Source organism: Pyrgilauda ruficollis, unplaced genomic scaffold (genome assembly GCF_017590135.1).
Source record: "Pyrgilauda ruficollis isolate IOZ18807 unplaced genomic scaffold, ASM1759013v1 scaffold255, whole genome shotgun sequence".
Lineage (NCBI taxonomy): Eukaryota > Metazoa > Chordata > Aves > Passeriformes > Passeridae > Pyrgilauda > Pyrgilauda ruficollis.
Genome location: NW_024523878.1, coordinates 96,924 through 119,898, shown reverse-complemented (window position 1 = coordinate 119,898; position 22,975 = coordinate 96,924). Strand labels below are relative to the sequence as shown.

The following is a 22,975-nucleotide window of genomic DNA, read 5'->3' as shown; positions in this document are numbered from 1 at the left end:
CTCCATGTGTGAGGAGCGCATTATCGGCACCGGGAGCCGCGGCGGCCACGGGAGCCACCGGGAAAGCCCCGCAACAAGCGGGAGAGCGGCGGGGCCAGCGCGGGGAGAGCGGAGCGGAGCCGGGAGCGCGGGGCGGGCTCGCTGCGGATGCGGCGCGGAGCTACCGGAGCAGCGCCCTGCGAGTTCTCCCGGTAAAAGTTCTCCCGGCGTTTATTGGCTCCGGTACCGGAGCGACGGCACCGCCGGGATTTTGGGAGAACGGAGGCCGGGATGCGGGAGAGCTGCCGGGGAAGTTCCGGCATTTCCTGGCCGTGCGGGCAGCCCGGAAAGTGCAAAGTCCCGCTGGCCGCGGCTCCGGCCCCGGCCGCCCCTGAGCCCCGAGCCCGCGGCACCGGGGCCGCTCCGGGATCCCGGGGCTCGTCCCCCCGGGAGCCCCAACTCCGCCGCCCGCCCAGCGCCCCGGGGCGCCGCCGGCTTTTGTTTGGGAAAGTTGCTGCGGGCTTTCCGCCGGGCTGCTTCCTCTTCCTCCTCTTCCTCCTCCTTCTCCTCCTCCTCCTTCTCTTCCTCCTCCGCCGCCGCCCCGAGCGCTCCGTGCCCGCTCCCCCCCGCGCTCCGCACCGGGGACACGGGGGGACACGGGGGGACACGGGGACCCCCCGAAACCCCCCCGGTCACTCCGTGCTCACCCCCCGCTCACCCCCCGGTCACCGCGACCCTCCCCGGTGTCCCCGGGGGTCAATCCCCGCTGTGCAAAGCCGCGATCCCCCCCGCTGTCGCCGTGGCCGGTGCCCCCCGGTGCCCCCGGTGCCGGAGCCCGCGGTGGCCGCGGCCGGGCCGTGCGGCCGGGCCGGGCCGTGTCACAATAAGAGTCCCCGGCCGCCCTTCCTGCGCCCGGGGCACCGGCAATGGCACCGGCACCGGCACGGGCACCGGCACCGGGATGCGCTGCCCGGGATCGGGATCGGCGCTGGCATCCGCACCGGGATGGGGATCAGCACCGGCACCGGGATGGGCACCGGGATGGCGTTTGGAACCGGGACCGGGATGGGCACCGGGATTGGCACCGGGTTGGGGATTGGCACCGGGATCCGCGCCGGGATCGGGATCAGCACCGGCACCGGGATGGGCACCGGGATGGGGATGGGCACCGGGACCGGGATGGGCACCGGGATTGGGACTGGCACCGGGATCCGCACCGGGATCGGGATCAGCACCGGGACCGGGATTGGCAGAGGGATGGGGATTGGCACCGGGATCAGAACCGAGATTGGCACCGGGATGCCCTGCCCCGGGGGGATCCCGGGGGTCCGGGGGGATGCGGGATAATCCCGGCCCCACACAGCACACGGTGGGCACAGGGAAAGCGGGAATTGCGGAATTCCAGCCGGGAATTGCAGCCGGGAACGGCTCCCGGGATGGGATGGGATGGGATGGGATGGGGTGGGATGGGATGGGATCCTGCCAGGATGGGATCGTTCCCGATGGGATCCTTCCTGATGAATCCTTCCCGCTGGGATCGTTCCCGATGGGATCCTGCGGGATGCGGGGTCGGGATTCACATCCCGGCTTTTCCCCAGCATCTCCTCACTCTTTTCCTGGGGACACCCGGGAATCGAGACACCTGGGATCGTGGCCCCACACGGGGAAGTGGGCAGAGAATTCCAGCCGGGAATGCCTCACTCGGGATCGGAGCTGGGTTCACATCCCGAGTGGTTCCCGGCTGCTTTTCCAGGATTTTCCCAGCCCGCCGCTCGGTTTTCCTTGGGCTTGTCTGGGATTTTGCTGCCTTGCTCGGGCTGGAATTCAGAGCTATCCCAAATCCCGGGAATGCTCCAATCCCAGCTGGAATTCAGAGCTGTCCCAAATCCTGGGAATGCTCCAATCCCAGCTCTGGGCTCCGGGGCTGCTCCGTCCTGTCCTGTCCTGCCGGGAACCGGAGCTGGGAGAGGCACAGGAAGTGACAGCGAGAGGCCTTTGGGAATCCGGGATGGCAGCGCTTGGAGCCGGCCTGGGATCAGCGGGACAGGGCTGGGATCAGCCTGGGAGCAGCAGGAGAGGGCTGGGATCGGCCTGGGATCAGCAGGAAGGGGCTGGGATTGGCCTGGGATTGGTCTGGGATCAGTGGGAAAGGGCTGGGATCGGCCTGGGATCAGCAGGAATGCTGGGGATTTAGGGAAAGGGGCTGGAATCTGACAGGGATTTTGTGAAAAGGGCTGGGATCGGCCTGGGATCAGCGGGAAAGGGCTGGGATCAGTGGGAAAAGGACTAGGATCTGCTGTGGATTTTGGGAAAAGGGCTGGGATCATGCTGGGATCAGCAGGAAAGGGGCTGGAATCTGCCGGGGGTTTTGGGAAAAGAGAGGGAAGTGGCAAAATCCCTTGGATTTTGGGCAAGGGGCTGAAAGCTGCTAAGGATCAGCAGGAAAGGGGCTGGAATGTGCCTGGGAATTTGGGAAAGGGGCTGGGATCGGTGGGAAAGCCATGGATTTTGGGAGAGGAGCTGGGATCTGCCTGGGATTTTGGGAGAGGGGTTGGAAGCAGCCTTGGATCAGCAGGAAAGGGGCTGGAAGTTGGGAATACTGGAAAGTTGAGAGTGCTGGGAAGTTGGGAATGCTGGAAGTTGGGGCGTTCTGGGAATGTTTCAAATCCCAAAATTCCAGATCCAAACCAGGGATGTTGCTGATGGAATTCCAAAGCCAGAGGTGAACCGTGAAAGGGAATAAATCCCTCTTTTCCCATGGATTCATGGAATTCTGGGATGCTTTGGGGTGGGAAGCAGCTCAGGGATCAGGCAGGAACATTCCCAGGTTTTTCCAGGCTGCCCTGGGAATTCCCTGCTGCTCCCTCTCCAGTTTTTCCCACAGATCCCAAACTTTTCCAGGATTTTCCCCTCCTGATCCATCCGGGGGCTTCTTCCCGAGAATCCCGAGCCCTAACACAGCTGGAATTCCAGAATTCCAGGAATTCCAAGTGAAATCTGAGGAATTCCAGCTCTCCTGGATCCTCGGAAAGCAGCCGGGGCAGCTCCGAATTCCAAAGGATTTTCTGGGATTTTCCCAGATCCTCTTAACCACGAACAGCTCCGGGTGAGCTCCGCTAATTCCCCCTGGAATTCCCAGGATCATGGGGCCGGAGCAGCCGGGAAAACCTGGGAATGGCTGAAGAATCCAGGCCCAGGAAAACCGGGAATGGAGGGAAATCTGGGAATTCCGTGGATGGAAACTGGGAATGACAGGAAATCTGGGAATTCCGTGGATGGAAACTGGGAATGGAGGGAAATCTGGGCATTCCATGGATTTCAGTGCCTGGAAAATTCGTGGGATGAATCAGAATTCCCAAATCCCAACTCCCAGCATTGTGTTGTACTTTGGGATTCCCAATTCCCGGGGCTGTGCCGTACTGATATTCCCGATTTTCATGGTGGAGCTGTTGCTCCCGGGATGGCAGCGCTTGGAGCCGGCCTGGGATCAGCGGGACAGGGCTGGGATCAGCCTGGGAGCAGCAGGAAAGGGCTGGGATCGGCCTGGGATCAGCAGGAATGCTGGGGATTTAGGGAAAGGGGCTGGAATCTGACAGGGATTTTGTGAAAAGGGCTGGGATCGGCCTGGGATCAGCGGGAAAGGGCTGGGATCAGTGGGAAAAGGACTAGGATCTGCTGTGGATTTTGGGAAAAGGGCTGGGATCATGCTGGGATCAGCAGGAAAGGGGCTGGAATCTGCCGGGGGTTTTGGGAAAAGAGAGGGAAGTGGCAAAATCCCTTGGATTTTGGGCAAGGGGCTGAAAGCTGCTAGGGATCAGCAGGAAAGGGGCTGGAATGTGCCTGGGAATTTGGGAAAGGGGCTGGGATCGGTGGGAAAGCCATGGATTTTGGGAGAGGAGCTGGGATCTGCCTGGGATTTTGGGAGAGGGGTTGGAAGCAGCCTTGGATCAGCAGGAAAGGGGCTGGAAGTTGGGAATACTGGAAAGTTGAGAGTGCTGGGAAGTTGGGAATGCTGGAAGTTGGGGCGTTCTGGGAATGTTTCAAATCCCAAAATTCCAGATCCAAACCAGGGATGTTGCTGATGGAATTCCAAAGCCAGAGGTGAACCGTGAAAGGGAATAAATCCCTCTTTTCCCATGGATTCATGGAATTCTGGGATGCTTTGGGGTGGGAAGCAGCTCAGGGATCAGGCAGGAACATTCCCAGGTTTTTCCAGGCTGCCCTGGGAATTCCCTGCTGCTCCCTCTCCAGTTTTTCCCACAGATCCCAAACTTTTCCAGGATTTTCCCCTCCTGATCCATCCGGGGGCTTCTTCCCGAGAATCCCGAGCCCTAACACAGCTGGAATTCCAGAATTCCAGGAATTCCAAGTGAAATCTGAGGAATTCCAGCTCTCCTGGATCCTCGGAAAGCAGCCGGGGCAGCTCCGAATTCCAAAGGATTTTCTGGGATTTTCCCAGATCCTCTTAACCACGAACAGCTCCGGGTGAGCTCCGCTAATTCCCCCTGGAATTCCCAGGATCATGGGGCCGGAGCAGCCGGGAAAACCTGGGAATGGCTGAAGAATCCAGGCCCAGGAAAACCGGGAATGGAGGGAAATCTGGGAATTCCGTGGATGGAAACTGGGAATGACAGGAAATCTGGGAATTCCGTGGATGGAAACTGGGAATGGAGGGAAATCTGGGCATTCCATGGATTTCAGTGCCTGGAAAATTCGTGGGATGAATCAGAATTCCCAAATCCCAACTCCCAGCATTGTGTTGTACTTTGGGATTCCCAATTCCCGGGGCTGTGCCGTACTGATATTCCCGATTTTCATGGTGGAGCTGTTGCTCTGGGATTCCCAAATCCCAGCTCTGTGCCAGCATTCCCAAACCCCAGCATTCCCAAATCCCAGCATTCCCAAACCCCAGCTCTGTTCCAGCATTCCCCATCCTGGCTGTTTCCCTCAGGAACGTGGGAATTCCCGGAATTCCTGGAATTCTCACCCCTCTCTCTCTGTTCCCGCAGGATCCTCAGCTCTGGCTCATCCCCACAGGACCCCATGAACTTCCCTGACAGGTAGGAGCCTGCAATTCCTGGGAATTTGATGGGAATTTGATTGGAATTTGATGGGATGGGGAATCTCTGCCTGGAATCTTCTCCTGGAACAGCTGGAGAGGAGCTCCAAGAGGAGCTTTCCCAAAAATCTCTGTGAATTCCCAAATTCCCGAGGGATTTGAGCCAATTCCTGAGGAAATATCCTGGATTTTCCAAGGGATTTAGGAATTCCAGAGGATCCAGAGCTCCTGGAATTCCTGCTGGGGTTGTCCTGCGGGACTGGAGCAGGGATGGGATTTTTGGGGATTTGGGGGGTGGGGATTGGGGGGTTTTTGGGGTTTTTTGGGGGGTTGGGGGATTTGGGGATTTTTGGGATTTTGGGGGTTTGGGATTTGGGGGATTTTGGGGATTTGGGAATTGGGAATTTAGGAAGGATTTGGAGCCAGGAGTGCTCAGGGAGGAGGCATGGCTGGGCTCACCTGGGCTGAGCTCACCTGGGCTGGGCTCACCTGGGCAGGTGTTCTCCGTTGTAGGTGCTCACCTGTGTCAGTGCTCCCCTGTCCCGTGCAGCTCTCACCTGTCCCGGTCTGGTCTCACCTCTCCTGGTCCCACCTGTCCCGGTCCCACCTGTCCCGGTCTGGTCTCAACTGTCCCAGTCTGGTCTCACCTGTCCCGGTCTCACCTGTCCCAGTCTGGTCTCACCTCTCCTGGTCCCACCTGTCCTGGTCTCACCTGTCCCGGTCTGGTCTCGCCTCTCCTGGTCTCACCTGTCCCAGTCTCACCTCTCCCGGTCTCACCTGTCCTGGTTCTCCCCCCTCACCCCCACAGTTTTTACCTGGGGAGGTTCTCACCTGCTCAGCTCTCACCTGTTGGGTTCTCACCTGCCCGCTGGAGATGTCACCTGTGTGTCCCGCCTGTCCCACCTGTGTGTCCCACCTGTCCCAGTCCCACCTCTCCCTGTCCCACCTGTCCCTGTCCCACCTGTGTGTCCCACCTGTGTGTCCCACCTGTCCCACCTGTGTGTCCCACCTGTCCCTGTCCCACTGGTGCAGGTCTCACCTGTCCCTGTCCCACCTGTGCAGGTCTCACCTGTCCCTGTCCCAGTCCCACCTGTCCTGTCCCTGTCTCACCTGTGGGGCTCCCGTGTGTGGGTGCTCACCTGGGCAGGGCCTCCCCTGTCCCCTGGGATTGTCCCAGGATCCTCTGGCTCTGGAATTCCCGGGATAGGGAACGGATTGTCCTGGGAAAAGCTCGGAATTGTCCTGGGATCCTTTGGCTCCGGAATTCCTGGGAAAATAGAAAGGATTGTCCTGGGAAAAGGCCGGGATTGTCCCAGGATAGGAATGGGATTGTCCTGGGATCCTCTGGCTCTGGAATTCCTGGGAAAGGGAAAGGGCCGGGATAGGAATGGGATTGTCCCAGATCCTTTGGCTCTGGAATTCCCAGGAAAAGGGAAAGGATTGTCCTGGGAGAAGGCCGGGATTGTCCCAGGACAGGAACGGGATTGTCCTGGGATAAGAGTGGGATTGTCCCGGGATCCTCTGGCTCTGGAATTCCCAGGACAAGGAAAGGGCCGGGATTGTCCCGGGATCCTCTGGCTCCAGCATTCCTGGGAAATTCTTTTTTGAACAATTCAGGAATTTGGGTGGATGAATAAGAAAATTCCTTGGGAATTCCGATGTTCCTGCTGCTTTTCCCGCTTTTCTCCTGGGTGGTCCTGCTGGGGACGGAATTCCCAGCTGGAATCTCTGGAATCCCAATTCCAAGGAATTCCCAGCCTGGAATTTCCCCATTCCCAGCTGGAAAATGGGAATATTTAAGGATGGAAATTCCCTCCTTAATGAGGAATTAATTGGGAAAGATCCGATTGCATTTCCTCATTAATATTTAAATATATTCAGGAATATTTAAATTAACTCATGAATATGTGAATAATCATATGAATATTTAAATTAACCAGGGAATGTTTCCAGTTCTTCCCAACAAATAAATCTTGGAATTTTTCCCCTTAAAGGAGAAATTTGGAATGGAAAATCAACAATGGCGAAAGAATTAATTAATGATTAATTAATGATTAATTAATAACGGGAGGATTCGCTTGGAAAATCCCAGGAAAAGTTGGGAATTCTGTTCCTGGATTTCCTCTGTGCATTCCCAAAAAAATCCCAGCCCAGAAATCTCAGTCTTTGTATCCTGAATATTCCAGCTGGGAACAATTTGGGAATTATTCCCGTGGGAAAAGTGGAATTTTTCAGGAATTTTCCTGGCTTTGATTCTGGGAATTCTCAGTCCTAGATAATCTGGGAATGACCCGGGGTGGGAAAATTGGGATAAATCCTGGTGGGAATCCCGGGAATTTCAGGGAATTCCCATCCTGGGAATGACTCCCGGGAAGTTTGGGAAAATTGAGATAAATCCTGCTGGGAATCTCAGGCATTTCAGGGAATTCCCAGCTCGGGAATGATTCCCAGGAAATTTGGGAAAAGCAGGATAAATTTGCTGGGAATCCTGGGAATCAAAGTTTGGGAAAGTCAGGAGAAATCCTGCTGGGAATCCCAGGATTTTCAGGGAATTCCCAGCCTGGCAATGACTGCTGGGAAGTTTGGGAAAATCGGGATAAGTTGTGGTGGGAATCCCGGGAATCAAAGGGGGATCCCAGGGCAGGGAATCCCGGGAATTTCAGGGAATTCCCAGCTCAGGAATAACTCCCGGGAAATTCAGGAATCCCGGGAATTTAAGGGAATTCCCAGCCCGGGAATGACTCCCGGGAAATTCGGGAATGCCGGGATAAATCCGGGCGGGGGCGGGGGCGGGGAGGTCCCGCGGGGAGCGGAGCCAGCCGGGATTCCCGGCGGGAATTCCCGATCCCCAACCGGCATTCCAAGGGTTAAGCGCTGCCATTTTGTTCCCGGAGATTTCTCGGGAATGGCGCGGATAAATTTGCTGGGAATCCTGGGAATCAAAGTTTGGGAAAGTCAGGAGAAATCCTGCTGGGAATCCCAGGATTTTCAGGGAATTCCCAGCCTGGCAATGACTGCTGGGAAGTTTGGGAAAATCGGGATAAGTTGTGGTGGGAATCCCGGGAATCAAAGGGGGATCCCAGGGCAGGGAATCCCGGGAATTTCAGGGAATTCCCAGCTCAGGAATAACTCCCGGGAAATTCAGGAATCCCGGGAATTTAAGGGAATTCCCAGCCTGGAAATGACTCCCAGGAAATTTGGGAAAACCGGGATAAATCCTGCTGGGAATCCCGGGAATCAAAGTTTGGGAAAGGCAGGATAAATCCTACTGGGAATCCCAGGAATTTCATGGAATTCCCAGCCCGGGAATGACTCCCAGGAAATTTGGGGAAATCGGGATAAATCCTGCTGGGAATCCCAGGAGTTTCAGGGAATTCCCAGTCTGGAAATGACTCCCAGGAAATTTGGGGAAATCGGGATAAATCCCAGTGGGAATCCCGGGAATTTCATGGAATTCCCAGCCCGGGAATGACTCCCGGGAAATTTGGGAAAACCGGGATAAATCCCGGTGGGAATCCCGGGAATCAAAGGGGGATCCCAGGGCAGGGAATCCCGGGAATTTCAGGGAATTCCCAGCCCGGGAATGACTCCCGGGAAATTCGGGAATGCCGGGATAAATCCGGGCGGGGGCGGGGGCGGGGAGGTCCCGCGGGGAGCGGAGCCAGCCGGGATTCCCGGCGGGAATTCCCGATCCCCAACCGGCATTCCAAGGGTTAAGCGCTGCCATTTTGTTCCCGGAGATTTCTCGGGAATGGCGCGGAAATGGCAGCGCTTAACCCTTGGAATGCCGGCTCGGGAATTCCAGCGGGAGCCGGGGATTCCCCTCCCCCCTCTCTTTTCCCGGGAATTCCCAATCCCAAAATCCCGGGAAAAGCGGGAGCGGGGCTTTTCCACCTGTTGGGATCCCGAATTTTTTGAGGTGGAAAATTTGGGATTGGAGCTGAATTCCCAAAGGAAAGTTTGGGAATTTCCACATCCAAGGATTGGAGTCGTTCAGCCCGGAATTCCCATGGATTTTTCTGGGAAATCTCAGAAAAAATATTCCCAGAAAAAGGAATTTCCCAGGAATTTTGGGATGGGGTATCCAGGAATTCTTCCTGGGAATCCTCAGGAGCAGCAAATGCATGGAAAAACATTTGGAAATGTTGGAATCCCACTTTTCCATCTCTGGGAATTTTCTCTTCCTGAAATTTTGGTTGTTGGAATTTTTGGCTCCCAAAATTCCTGGAACTGGGCGGGAAAAACTCAGGGAAGAATTCCAGGATGTGGGAAAAGATGGAATTTTTCAGCCCAAGTTTCTCCTTTTCCTTTGGAATTTTATTGGAATTTTCATCAGGATTTTTTTATTTGGGAATTTCCCTCCAAACCCAACCCCATTCCCATTCCTGGAAAATCCTTCAAATCCTCTTTTTTCCAGAGCTTTTCCTGGGATTTTGGAGGAATTTTTTCCCTTCTTTTCTCCCTTTTCCTGCCCTGGGCACTGGGATGGGCTGGAATTCTCCTGGGAGAGGAAAAACTCCGGGAATTCCCTTTCCCAGGGATTTTCCCTCCCTTTTCCAGGGATTTTCCAGCCCCTTTCCCAAACCTTTTCCATCTTTTTTTCAGCCCCTTTTCCAGGGTTTTTCCCCCTCCCTTTTCCCTCCCTTTTCCAAGGTTTTTCCAGGGTTTTTCCAGCCCCTTTTCCAGGGTTTTTTCCCCTCCCTTTTCCAAGGTTTTTCCAAGGTTTTTCCAGCCCCTTTTCCAGGGTTTTTCCAACCCATTTTCCAGGTTTTTTTCCCCTCCCTTTTCCAAGGTTTTTCCAAGGTTTTTCCCTCCCTTTTCCAGGGATTTTCCAGCCCCTTTCCCAAACCTTTTCCATCTTTTTTTCAGCCCCTTTTCCAGGGTTTTTTCCCCTCCCTTTTCCAAGGTTTTTCCCTCCCTTTTCCAGGATTTTTTCCCTCCCTTTTCCAAGGTTTTTCCAAGGTTTTTCCAGCCCCTTTTCCAGGGTTTTTCCCCCTCCCTTTTCCCTCCCTTTTCCAAGGTTTTTCCAGGGTTTTTCCAGCCCCTTTTCCAGGGTTTTTTTCCCTCCCTTTTCCAGGGATTTTCCCTCCCTTTCCCAGCCCTTCCTGAGTCGCTCTTCCCAGACTTTTTCCTCCTTGGAAATGCAGGAATTCCATCCCCAAATCCCGGGATTTTTAACCCCTTGGTGTCTCCCTTTTCCCGGGATTTTCCAGCCCCTTTCCCAGGATTTTTCCCTTCCTGTTCTCTCCCCATTCCCGGGATCTTTTCCCGGGAATTTTTACTTTTCCCGGGATTTTTTTCCCCCCCTTTTCCCGGGATTTCCCCCACTCCTTTCCCAGGATTTTTTAACCCTTTGATGTCTCCCTTTCCCAGGATATTTCCCCCCCTTTCTCCATGATTTTTCCTGCCATTCCCAATGTTTTTAACCCTTTCCCAGGATTTTTTCCCGGGATATTCCCCCCCCCCCCACCACCGTTCCCGGTTTATTTTCCCCCATGACTTTTTCCTCCATTCCCGCTATTTTTAACCCTTTCTTGGGATTTTCCCCCCCGGTGTTTTTAACCCTTTCCCGGCCGTTCCCAGTGTTTTTAACCCTTTCCCGGTGTTTTTTTCCCCTGCTGTTCCCACTGTTTTAAACCCTTTCCCGAGGTATTTCCCCCGTGGTGTTTTTAACCCTTCGCCGGGACATTTTCCCGCTGTTTTTAACCCTTTCCCAGGATATTTTACCCCCCACCATTCCCGGTGTTTTTAACCCTTTCCCAGGATATTTTCCCCATGATTTTTCCCTTCCATTCCTGGTGTTTTTAACCCTTTCCCAGGATATTTTACCCCCCACCATTCCCGCTGTTTTTAACCCTTTCCCAGGATATTTTACCCCCCACCATTCCCGCTGTTTTTAACCCTTTCCCAGGATATTTTCCCGGGATATTCCCCCCCCCCCCACCACCGTTCCCGGTTTATTTTCCCCCATGACTTTTTCCTCCATTCCCGCTATTTTTAACCCTTTCTTGGGATTTTCCCCCCCGGTGTTTTTAACCCTTTCCCGGCCGTTCCCAGTGTTTTTAACCCTTTCCCGGTGTTTTTTTCCCCTGCTGTTCCCACTGTTTTTAACCCTTTCCCGAGGTATTTCCCCCGTGGTGTTTTTAACCCTTTGCCGGGACATTTTTTCCCGGGATTTTCCAGCCCCTTTCCCAGGATTTTTCCCTTCCTGTTCTCTCCCCATTCCCGGGATCTTTTCCCGGGAATTTTTACTTTTCCCGGGATTTTTTTCCCCCCCTTTTCCCGGGATTTCCCCCACTCCTTTCCCAGGATTTTTTAACCCTTTGATGTCTCCCTTTCCCAGGATATTTCCCCCCCTTTCTCCATGATTTTTCCTGCCATTCCCAATGTTTTTAACCCTTTCCCAGGATATTTTCCCCATGATTTTTCCCCTCCATTCCCGGTCTTTTTAACCCTTTCCCAGGATATTTCCCCCTCTCCATTCCTGGTGTTTTTTACCCTTCCCCAGTTCTGTTTTCCAGCTGTTTTTAACCCTTTCCCGGGATATTTTCCCCGCGATTTTTCCCTCCAATCCCGCTGTTTTTAACCCTTTCCCAGGGTGTTTTCCCCCCCGCCATTCGCTGTTTTTAACCCTTTCCCAGGGTGTTTTTCCCCCTCCATTCCCGCTGTTTTTAACCCTTTCCCGGTCCATTTCCCCGCTGTTTTTAACCCTTTCGTGGCCTCCCGCAGCCCCTCACCATGAGTGAGGACTCATGCCGCACCCGCAGCCAGAAGCGCGCCCTGGAGCGGGACTCGGAGCCCGACAGTAAAAAACTCAGGATGGACAAAGGAATTCTGGGATCCGAGCTCAGCTCCGAGGGGGACATGAAGATCAAAGCGGATCCCGGAGCCGGGAAAATGCCGGGAATGCTGAAAAGTGGGGAAGTCAAAGCCACCATCAAAGTGGAGCTGCCGGCAGCAGGGGACGAGCCCGTGGACATGAGCACATCCAAAGGGTGAGGATTCCTTGGAATTCCGGGAATTCTTGGCCTTGGCGAAGGGTTTGGATCCCTTCTCATCCCGGTTTTTATTGGGACGAGGCTCGGGGTGGAGTTGGAGTTGAGTTTTTTGGTGCCGCATTCCCGGTTTTTCCTTTGGGATGGTGGAAAAGTTGGGTAGAGAATCCCGGGAATGCTGTGGAAGCTCATCCCATTCCAGGGGCAGTTCTGATCCAAACCCCATCCCAGCCCCATTTCCTTGGAGCTGCCAATGGAATCCCTGGAATTACAGCAGGAAAAGGAGTTTGGGAGTTGGGAAGTTCTCATTCCCAAGCCAGTCAATCCCAGTTTTCCAGCTCCAGGGAAAATTTGGGAGTTCTCCACCTGTGCCACTTCCAGAGGGAAATGCCTGGATTTGGGGATTCCCTGGATTTGGGGTTTCCTTGGATTTGGGGATTCCCTGGATTTGGGGTTTCTCTGGATTGGATTTGGGTTTCCCTGGATTTGGGGATTCCCAGGCTCGCTGTGCCCTCTAGAGGGCATTCCCAACCCTTTGGAATTTTCCCATTCCTGAAATTCCCACCCTGGGCCCTTTTCCCAGTCGTGGAATTCCCTGGGGGGCTGGAAAAGCCTTGGAAAACAAACTGGAAAAGGGTCTGGAAAAAGGCTGGAAAGGGACTGGGAAAGGGCTGGAAAAGTGGATGGAAAAAGGGCAGGAAAAGGGTTGGGAAAACTGTTGGAAAGGCTGCTCCTGGAGTGACCATTTCCCAGGATTTGCTCCCCATTTTCCCAGGATTTGCTCCCCATTATTCCAGTTTCCTCCCCGTGCCCTGACCCCGTTTCCCGGGATTTTCTCCCCGTTTTCCCGGGTTACCTCCCCTTGCCCTGACCCCATTTTCCCAGGATTTTCTCCCCATTTTCCCAGGATTTTCTTCCTGTTTTCCTGGGATTTTCTCCCTGTTTTCCCAGGATTTGCTCCCCGTTATTCCGGTTTCCTCCCCCTGCCCTGACCCCGTTTCCTGGGATTTTCTCCCCATTTTCCCAGGTTTCCTTCCCCTGCCCTGACCCCGTTTTCCCGGGATTTTCTCCCTGTTCTCCCGGCTTTTCTCCCCGTTTTCCCGTGTTTCCTCGCCGTGCCCTGCCCCATTCCCGGCCTTGTCCCGTCCGTTCCCCAGGGAGTGCCGGCGGGAGCGGCGCGTTCCCTCCCCGGACGTGATCGTGCTGTCGGACAACGAGCCCTCGAGCCCCCGCGTCAACGGGCTGGGGCTGGCCCGGCTCGCCCTGCCCGAGCCCGGCGCCGAGGGGCTGCTGGTGAGTCCTGCTGGGATGGACTGGGATAAACTGGGATTGGGTCAGGGTTAACTGGGATTGGGTCAGGGTTAACTGGGATGGACTGGGATTGGATCAGGGTTAACTGGGATTGAGTCAGGATGGACTGGGACTGGTCAGGGTTAGCTGGGATTGAGTCAGGATGAACCAGGATAGGGTCAGGGTTAACTGGGATGGACTGGGATTGGGTCAGGGTTAACTGGGATTGGGTTGGAATAACCTGGGATTTTCCTGGGATTTTCTTGGGTTTTTTCTGGGATTTACCTGGGATTTTCCTGGGCTTTTCCTGGGGTTTCCCCTGGGATTTTCCTGGGCTTTTCCTGGAGTTTCCCTGGGATTTTCCCGGGCTTTTCCTGGGCTTTCCCTGGGCTTTCCCTGGGATCTCCTGGGGTTTCCCTGGGCTTTCCCTGGGGTTTCCCTGGGATCTCCCGGCACTTCCTGGCGTTGCAGCGGAGCCCGGAGCAGCGGGAGCGCCTGATCAAGCAGCTGCAGGAGGAGCTGAGGCTGGAGGAGGCCAAGCTGGTGCTGCTCAAGAAGCTCCGGCAGAGCCAGAGCCAGAAGGAGACGCCGGCGCCCAAGGTAGGAAAATCCCCATTTGCCAGGAATTCCCAGCCCTTTGCCAGGGAAAACCCCACAATTTTCCAGGAATTCCCAGCCCTTTTCTGGGGAAAATCCTGATTTTACAGGAATTCCCAGCCCTTTTTCCAGGGAAAATCCTGATTTTCCAGGAATTCCCAAGGATTTTTCTGCCATTTCCCAACATTTTTCCCACCAATTCCCAAGGCTTATCCTGTGAATTCCCAAGGAATTTCCCTGCCAGTTCTCAAGGATTTTCCCACCAATTCCCAAGGATTTTCCTGGGAATTCCCAGAGATTTTGCAGGAATTCACAAGGATTTTCCTGCTAATTCCCACTGATTATGCCACTAATTCCCAAGGATTTTCCCGCCAATCCCAAAGATTTCTCTGCAAATTCCCACTGATTTTCTCACCAATTCCTGAGGATTTTTCCCTCCAATTTCCAAGGATTTTTCCCTCCAATTCCCAAGGATTTTCCCCTAAATCCTTGAGGATTTTCCTGCCAATCCCAAGGATCCTCCTGTGAATTCCCAAGGATTTTCCTGTGAATTCCCAAGGATTTTCCCTCCAATTCCCATGGATTTTCCCCCCAATCCCAAGGATCCTCCTGTGAATTCCCAAGGATTTTCCCTCCAATTCCCAAGGATTTTCCGTGAATTCCCAAGGATTCTCCCGTGAATTCCCAAGGATTCTCCCGTGAATTCCCAAGGATTTCCCCACCAATCCCAAGGATTTTCCCTCTGCAATTCCTGCCGGCTGACCCCGGACTCTCGGCGTGCGCTCCCTGCTCTCTCCATTCCCGCTTTCCCACTTTTCCCGCTGCTCTCTTTCCGCTTTTTCCTTTTCCAGCTTTCCTCGGGCCCCTCTGGAAGCGCTGCGGCCACACCCCCGCCCTTGGTGCGGGGCCCTCAGGCTGTTCCCGCTGGGAAAACTTCCCTCCAGGTCAGTGGGAGCCGGGAAAAACCGGGAAAAAAGCCCGGGAAAAGCCGGGAAATCCCGGGAAAAGCTGCCAGCATTGCCCTGCTCCCACGGGTGTAGGGATAACGGGATGGGGAAAGGTGGGCTGGGGTTTGCAGCTGGGAGTGCTGAGCCAGGAATTCCTGTGGAAAACAGGGAATTCGCTCTGGGATTGCTCAGGAATCCTGGGATTTTCTGGGAGGGAATCCCCAGATTCTCTCTGGAATTGCTGAGGGAATTCCAGGATTTTCTCTGGAATTGCTGAGGAGATCCTGGGATTTTCTGTGAGGGAATCCTGGGATTCCCTCTGGAATTGCTAAGGGAAATCCAGGATTTTCTGTGAGGGAATCCCAGTATTCCCTCTGGAATTGCTGAGGGAATTCCAGGATTTTCTGTGAGGGAATCCCAAGATTTTCTTAGGAGGAATTCCAGGATTTTCTCTGGAATTGCTGAGGGAATTCCAGGATTTTCTGTGAGGGAGTCCCGGGATTTTCTGGGAGGGAATTGCTGGATTTTCTTTGGAAGAGCTCAGGGAATCTCAGGAGTTTTTGTGTGAGGGAATTCCAGGATTCTCTGTGAGGGAATCCCAGGATTCAGGCTTGGAATGATCCCATTCCAGGCTGAAATAAATCTGGAAATCCTCAGGGAAGGAAATTCCCAGAATCCATGGACAGCTGTCACTCATCCCTGGAATCCTTTGGGATTAGAACATTCCTGCATTTTTTTTTTTTTTTTTTCCTGGGATAAATTCCCAAACTGCTCCAGCATAAGGGATTTTCCTTGGAAAAGGGTTTGGAAAACCCCCAGAATTCCAGGAAAGGGAGGGATTTGCTCTCCTTTAGGTGCCATTCCCAAATCCAGATGTGTGGGAATCTTTACTTTTGGAATCACTTCCAGAGGAACTGGAAAACCTTCAGGGAATTTTGGACTTAATCCCAAAAATCCTGTTTGTCCCAAGAATTCCTCTGGAATTTTGGGTGAATTAACCTGGATTGGGTTTTGCTGCAATGTCCAGGAATTCCAGAGGGAGGAGCTGAGGGATTCCCTGGGAATGGGATGGAATTCCCAACATCCCAAATCCTGGGGAAGGGGGAGATCCCTGATTCCAGGGGCTGGGAAGGGGGAAATGCCAGGATTGGGATGCAGAGGAAAATTTGGAATTTTGGGAATATCCCAGCCCAGCACCAGGAGGGAATTTGAGGATAGGAATCCCGGGAATCCTCGGGCAGCAGCTTTTCCAAACTCCTCTCTCCTCATTCCTCTTCCTCCTTCATGATTTTTCCAGAACTTTTTCTCCCCTTTTCTTTTCCTGCTTTTCTTTTCCCTTTTCCAGGATTTTTTCCCAGATCTTTTCCTTTCTTTTTCCTTTTCCTTTGCCATGATTTCTCTTGGAGCTTTTCCTTTCTCCTGATTTCTCTCCCAGGATTTTTCCCAATGTTTTTCTTCTCTCCTCCCTTTTTCCCTGTTTTTCCTTTTCCTCCACAGATCCCAACACTTCCATTCCCCATTCCCATCTTTCCCAGCCCTTTTTTTCCCCATTTCCCCCCCATTTTCCCAATTTCTGCCCCCGTTTCCCCCCTCCCCGTGCCATTCTGACTCTTTTCCCATTTTCCAGCCCTCCTCCAGCTGCATTCCAGGCACCAGGATCCCACCATTCCCACCTTTCCCATCCCTTTTTCCCCCCATTTTCCCCCCATTTTTCCCCCATTCCCACCTTTCCCATCCCTTTTTTCCCCATTTTCCCCCATTTTTCCCCCATTCCCACCTTTCCCATCCCTTTTTCCCCCCATTTTTACCCCATTCCCAGCTTTCCCATCCCATTTTCCCCTCATTTTTCCCCCATTCCCACCTTTCCCATCCCATTTCCCCCCATTTCCCCCCTCCCGGTGCCATTCTGACTCTCTTCCCGTTTTTCCAGCCCTCCTCCAGCCGCATTCCGGGCACTGGGATCCCTCCCCCGCTGCTCCGGGGGGGCCAAGCGGCCGCCTCCAAGCAGAGCCCCCAGATCGTGATGCCCCCCCTGGTCCGAGGGGCCCAGGTGAGCTTCTCCTGCTTTTCCCCTTCCCATTCCATGGAAAAAAAATTGGGATTTTTCTTCTCTGGTTGGCTTGAGCATCCCGTGGTGTGTGTTCCCATAAAAACGGGATTTTTGGGGTTAATTTGGTTTTCCCCTCCCGTTTTTACCATTTCCCCCATTTTTATCCCATTCCCAGCTTTCCCAACCTGATTTTTGGGTTTTTTTTTTGGAAGAAGTGGTGGGAGGCAATTCCTGCTTTTCCATGGTTTTCCCTCTAATTATCCTTTCTATCCCACTCAGAAATTTGGGAATTTGGGGCTGGAAGGAAAGGGAAAAACATCCTGGTTGTTATTCCATGCTTTCCTTGCCTTTGTGCCTTTTGATTCCCACTTTTCTGTGTTTTCCCAATGCCTTTTCCCTGGATTCCCAACCCCCTTTTCTGCGTTTTCCCAAGAAATCCACTCAAAAACTTGGGAATTTGGGGTTGGAATGCTCAGAGGATCTCTTGTCCCGTGTTTGGAGGAAAAGGGAAAAACATCCTGGTTGTTACTCCATGCTTTCCTTGCCTTTGTGCCTTTTGATTCCCACTTTTCCGTGGATTCCCAACCCCCTTTTCCACGTTTTCCCACCCCCTTTTCCACGTCTTCCCAACCCCTTTTCCACGTTTTCCCACTCCCTTTTCCACGTTTTCCCAACCCATTTTCGATGTTTTCCCAACCCCTTTTCCACGTTTTCCCACTCCCTTTTCCACGTTTTCCCAACCCCTTTTCCGTGTTTTCCCACCCCTTTTTCCACTTCTTCCCACCCCCTTTTCCACGTTTTCCCAACCCGTTTTCCATGTTTTCCCAGCAAATCCACACCATCCGGCAGCACTCGAGCACGGGCCCGCCCCCGCTGCTGCTGGCGCCGCGCGCCTCGGTGCCCTCGGTGCAGATCCAGGGCCAGCGCATCATCCAGCAGGGCCTGATCCGCGTGGCCAACGTGCCCAACGCCAGCCTGCTGGTCAACATCCCCCAGGTGAGCATTCCCGCTGGGAATTCCCACTGGGAATGGGCTGGGAAGGGTGGGAATGAGCAACAATAGCATCCCCCAGCTGAGCGTTCCTGCTGGGAATTCCCGCTGGGAATGGGTTGGGAATGGTGAAAATGAGCAACAATAGCATCCCCCAGGTGAGTGTTCCTGTGGGAATTCCTACTGGGAATGGGCTGGGAAGGATGGGAATGAACAACATCAACATCTCCCAGGTGAGCGTTCCCGCTGGGAATTCCCACTGGGAATGGCCAATGGTCAACATCCCATCCTGCAGGTGAGCATTGAGCATTCCCAGAATTCCTGGGAATTCCCACTGGGAGTGGGCTGGGAATGGTGGGAATGGCCAATGCCAGTCTGCTGGTCAGCATCCCCCAGGTGAGCGTTCCCGCTGGGAATTCCCGCTGGGAGTGGGCTGGGAATGGCCAATGGTCAACATCCTCCAGGTGAGCGTTCCCATAATTCCTGGGAATTCCCAGTGGGAGTGGGGTGGGAATGGTGGGAATGGCCAATGGTCAATATCCCATCCTGCAGGTGAGCATTGAGCATTCCCAGAATTCCTGGGAATTCCCACTGGGAGTGGGCTGGGAATGGTGGGAATGGCCAATGCCAGTCTGCTGGTCAACATTCCCCAGGCTGGCACTGCCCCAGTGGGGACTCCCCTGATTCCCAGTGATCCCAGTGCTCCCAGTGCTCCCAGTGACCCCATTGCTCTCTCCCCAGGCGTCCCCCATGTCCCTGAAGGGCTCAGCAGTGCCCGCGGGCCAGACTGGCACTGCCCTGGCAGGCGGCATGGCGCTGGGGGGCACCGGGGACTCCCTGGTTCCCAATGATCCCATTTCCTGGTTCCCAATGATCCCATGGATCCCATTCCCTGATTCCCAGTGAATGGGAATGATCCAATGATCTCATGGATCCCATTGCTCTGTCCCCAGGCGTCCCCCACGTCGCTGAAGGGCTCGGCGGTGCCCGCGGGCCAGGCGGGCGCGGCCCCGGCGGGTGGCACGGCGCTGGGGGGCACGGGCGAGGCCCCGGGCAGCCGGCAGGCCGCGGCCAAGCTGGCGCTGCGCAAGCAGCTGGAGAAGACCCTGCTGGAGATCCCCCCGCCCAAACCGCCCGCGCCCGAGATGAACTTCCTGCCCAGCGCCGCCAACAACGAGTTCATCTACCTGGTGGGGCTGGAGGAGGTGGTGCAGAACCTGCTGGAGAGCCAAGGTGAGCCCGGGAGGGGCAGAGCCCGGCTTAAACCCGGCTGGGATCGGTTAAACCCGGCTGGGATCGGTTAAACCCGGCTGGGATCAGTTAAACCCGGCTGGGATCAGTTAAACCCGACTGGGATCAGTTAAACCCGGCTGGGATCACTTAAACCCGACAGGGATCGATTAAACCTTGCTGGGATCAGTTAAACCTCCAGAAATGCAGGGTTTAAACGTGACAGGAATAATTTAAACCCCCCAGAAATCATTTAAACCTCACTGAAACCGCACTGGGGCTGCCCCGCCATGTTTGTCCCTCAGGGAAGGTGGTGGAGGCCAATCCCAGCTGTTTGTCCTCAGGGAAGGTGGCAGCAAGGCTGACCTGCCATGTTTGTCCCTCAGGGAAGGTGACCTTGGGGGACCAACTCACCATGTTTGTCCCTCATGGAGGGCCTTGCTGGGGCTGACCCACCATGTTTTTCCCCAGGGAAGGTGTCAGCAGGGCTGACCTGACATGTTTGTCCCCCAGGGAAGGTGACCCTGGGGCTGACCCACCATGTTTGTCCCCCAGGGAAGGTGGTGGAGGCCAGTCCCAGGTGTTTGTCCCCCAGGGAAGGTGGCAGTGGCCAATCCCAGCTGTTTGTCCCCCAGGGAAGGTGACCCTGGGGCTGACCCACCATGTTTGTCCCCCAGGGAAGGTGGTGGAGGCCAGTCCCAGGTGTTTGTCCCCCAGGGAAGGTGGCAGTGGCCAATCCCAGCTGTTTGTCCCCCAGGGAAGGTGACCCTGGGGCTGACCCGCCATGTTTGTCCCCCAGGGAAGGTGGCGGTGGCCGTGTCCTGCCGGGAGCCCTACCTGTGTGCCCAGTGCCACACGGACTTCACGTGCCGCTGGCGGGAGGAGAAGAACGGCACCATCATGTGCGAGACCTGCATGGCCTCCAACCAGAAGAAGGCCCTGAAGGCCGAGCACACGAACCGGCTCAAGGCCGCCTTCGTCAAGGCCCTGCAGCAGGAGCAGGAGATCGAGCAGAGGATCCTGCAGCAAACGGCCCCGCCCGGGCAGCCCAAGGCCGAGCCCGTGGGGCAGCACCACGCGCTCAAGCAGGTGAGGGACCGCCCCAAATCCGCCTTTTCCAGAGGGAAAAGTGACCCAGGGTTGGGTTGTGGCCTGCGGGGTTTGGCCCTCGGGTTGGGTTTAGGGTGGGTGGGTTGTGGGTGGTGTAGCAGGATCTGAAGATCGTCCAGTCCTGGAGATCTGCCAGGCCCAGAGAGCATCCAGGCCCAAGGATCATCCAGTCCTAAAAATCATCCAATCCCAGAGATCATCCAATCCCAGAGATCATCCAGTCCCAAAGATCATCCAGTCCCACAGATCATCCAGTCCCAGCAATCATCCAGTCCCAAGAATCATCCAATCCTAAAAAACATCTAATCCCAAAAATGATCCAGTCCCAGAGATCATCCAATCCTAGAGAGCATCCAGGCCTAGAGATCATCCAATCCCAACAATCATCCAATCCCAACGATCATCCAGTCCCAACAATCATCCAATCCCAGAGAGCATCCAGGCCTAGAGATTATCCCGTCCCAGCAATCATCCAGTCCCAAAGACCATCCAATCCCAACAATCATCCAATTCCAAAGATCATCCAATCCCAGAGATCATCCAGTCCCAAAGATCATCCAGTCCCAGAGAGCATCCAGGCCCAACAATCATCCAGTCCCAAAGATCATCCAATCCCAGAGATCATCCAGTTCAGCAAGATCCCAGATTTCCTTTTCGCTCCTCGCAGAGCTCCGGCCAGATGTCCCGGGGCGCTTCCCGAGGGGTCCTGCACTCCTTCAGCTCCTCGCCCAAGCTGCAGAGCTCCTCGGCCAGCGCCGCGCTGGGCAGCCGGCCCGGCAAGCACGCCGAGAGATCCGGCAGCAAGGGCAGCGCCGCCTGGAAGAAAAACCCCATCAGCACAGGTACGGCTCCTGGGCAGCTGGGGATCCCAAATCTCCTTGGGATCACAGCCCAGAATTCCCAGATTTTGGGTGGGAATTTGTGTGGAATGATGCCAAAGGTTTGAAGTGAAAGTTGGTGTCATCACTGCCCAAAATTCCCAGTTTTGGCTGGGAATTTGTGTGGAATGATGCCAAAGGTTTGAAGTGAAAGTTGGTGTTATCAGTGCCCAAAATTCCCAGATTTTGGGTGGGAATTTGTGTGGAATGATGCCAAAGGTTTGAAGTGAAAGTTGGTGTCATCACTGCCCAAAATTCCCAATTTTGGCTGGGAATTTTCGTGGGGTGGCGCGTTTCTCAGGATGAGTTTGGAACCGGGTCTTGCCAGGATAATCCATGCTTAAATCCTATTTTCATGTGCAATTTTTCATTATTCTCCCCTCATTCCCGAGCTATTCCATGACCCAAAATTCCCTTTTTCCCACAGGTGGGGCCCTGCCCTTCGTCAGCCCCACGCTGGCCGTGCACAAGTCGGCCTCAATAATCCATGCTTAAGTCCTGCTTTTCCATGGGTTTTTTCATTATTTTCCCTCATTCCAGTGGCATTCCGTGATTTCATAATTCCAGAGGGCTCAAATCCTGAATTTTGATCCAAAATCTTTGCATTTCTTGGGATGAGTTTGGAACCTGAAGGCGCCAGATTGCACTAGGATAATCCATGCTTAAATCCTGCTTTTCCATGGGTTTTTTTCAATATTTTCCCTCATTCCAGTGGCATTCTGTGATTTCATAATTCCAGGGGGCTCAAATCCTGAATTTTCATCCAAAATCTTCACGTTTCTTGGGATGAGTTTGTAACGAAGGCACCAGGTCTTGCCAGGATAATCCATGTTTAAATCCTATTTTCCTGTGCAATTTTTCATTATTCTCCCCTCATTCCCGAGCTATTCCATGACCCAAAATTCCCTTTTTCCCACAGGTGGGGCCCTGCCCTTCGTCAGCCCCGCGCTGGCCGTGCACAAGTCAGCCTTGATAATCCATGCTTAAATCCTGCTTTTCCATGGGTTTTTTTATTATTTTCCCCTCATTCCCAAGCCATTCCATAATTCCAGAGGGCTCAAATCCTGAATTTTGATCCAAAATCTTTGCATTTCTTGGGATGAGTTTGGAACCTGAAGGCGCCAGATTGCACTAGGATAATCCATGTTTAAATCCTATTTTCCTGTGCAATTTTTCATTATTCTCCCCTCATTCCCGAGCTATTCCATGACCCAAAATTCCCTTTTTCCCACAGGTGGGGCCCTGCCCTTCGTCAGCCCCGCGCTGGCCGTGCACAAGTCGGCCTCGGCCGTGGAGCGGCAGCGCGAGTATCTCCTGGACATGATCCCGCCCCGCTCCATCCCACAGTCGGCCACGTGGAAATAATTCCCGAGGGAGAACTTTTCCAGGCTCTGCCATCCTTTTCTTTTCTACCACAATTCCGTGGAATCTGCTTTAATCCCAGCTGGATAACGCCCCGAGGCTTTCTAGGATGCAGCACCACCACTCCTCATCCGTCCCTGCCGGGAGAAGTGACCGCGTCGGGGTGGCCGAGGCCCGGCTCCGTTGGCTCCCAGATTTTTCATGGAAGCTGGCAGGGAAAAGGGGAAGAATTCCTTAATTTTTTTTTTTTTTTTGGTTGGCTTTTTCCGTATTTAGTTTTGGAATTTTTTTGGCACCAGCACAAAAAAAAAAAAAAAACAACAAACCCAAAAGGACTCAGCGACTCCTCTCTGCCTTCGCCGACGCCGAACTTTTTTTTTGCCGGGAACGCTCCGGAATTCCGGAATTTTGGGGCGTGGAGAGAGGAATTCCAGCCCCGTCCTGCGTTTAGTGAGCCGAGTTCATGGCTGCTCCTTTTCCCTGCTCCT

At 54.3% G+C, this 22,975-nt stretch overlaps 1 protein-coding gene across 4 annotated transcripts; it reads left to right on the top strand.

Annotated features, from left to right (window-relative positions):
• Window positions 1–22,635, top strand: GATAD2A (GATA zinc finger domain containing 2A). 4 transcript variants are annotated; one of them, XM_041471059.1, is made up of 12 exons: window positions 1–191; window positions 4,989–5,039; window positions 11,768–12,033; window positions 13,191–13,326; window positions 13,795–13,923; window positions 14,772–14,864; window positions 16,798–16,917; window positions 17,746–17,913; window positions 18,861–19,140; window positions 19,937–20,226; window positions 20,915–21,089; window positions 22,360–22,635. In XM_041471059.1, exons 3-12 carry the CDS (start codon window positions 11,777–11,779, stop codon window positions 22,488–22,490), a joined length of 1,779 nt encoding a protein of 592 aa, XP_041326993.1. In that variant the 5' UTR covers window positions 1–191; window positions 4,989–5,039; window positions 11,768–11,776; the 3' UTR covers window positions 22,491–22,635. The 4 variants fall into 4 exon arrangements, with proteins under 4 accessions (XP_041326993.1, XP_041326995.1, XP_041326996.1 ...); XM_041471061.1 differs by lacking the exon at window positions 22,360–22,635 and adding an exon at window positions 22,045–22,159; XM_041471060.1 differs by lacking the exon at window positions 1–191 and adding an exon at window positions 3,832–4,464.
• The last annotated feature ends 340 nt before the right edge of the window (window positions 22,636–22,975 follow it).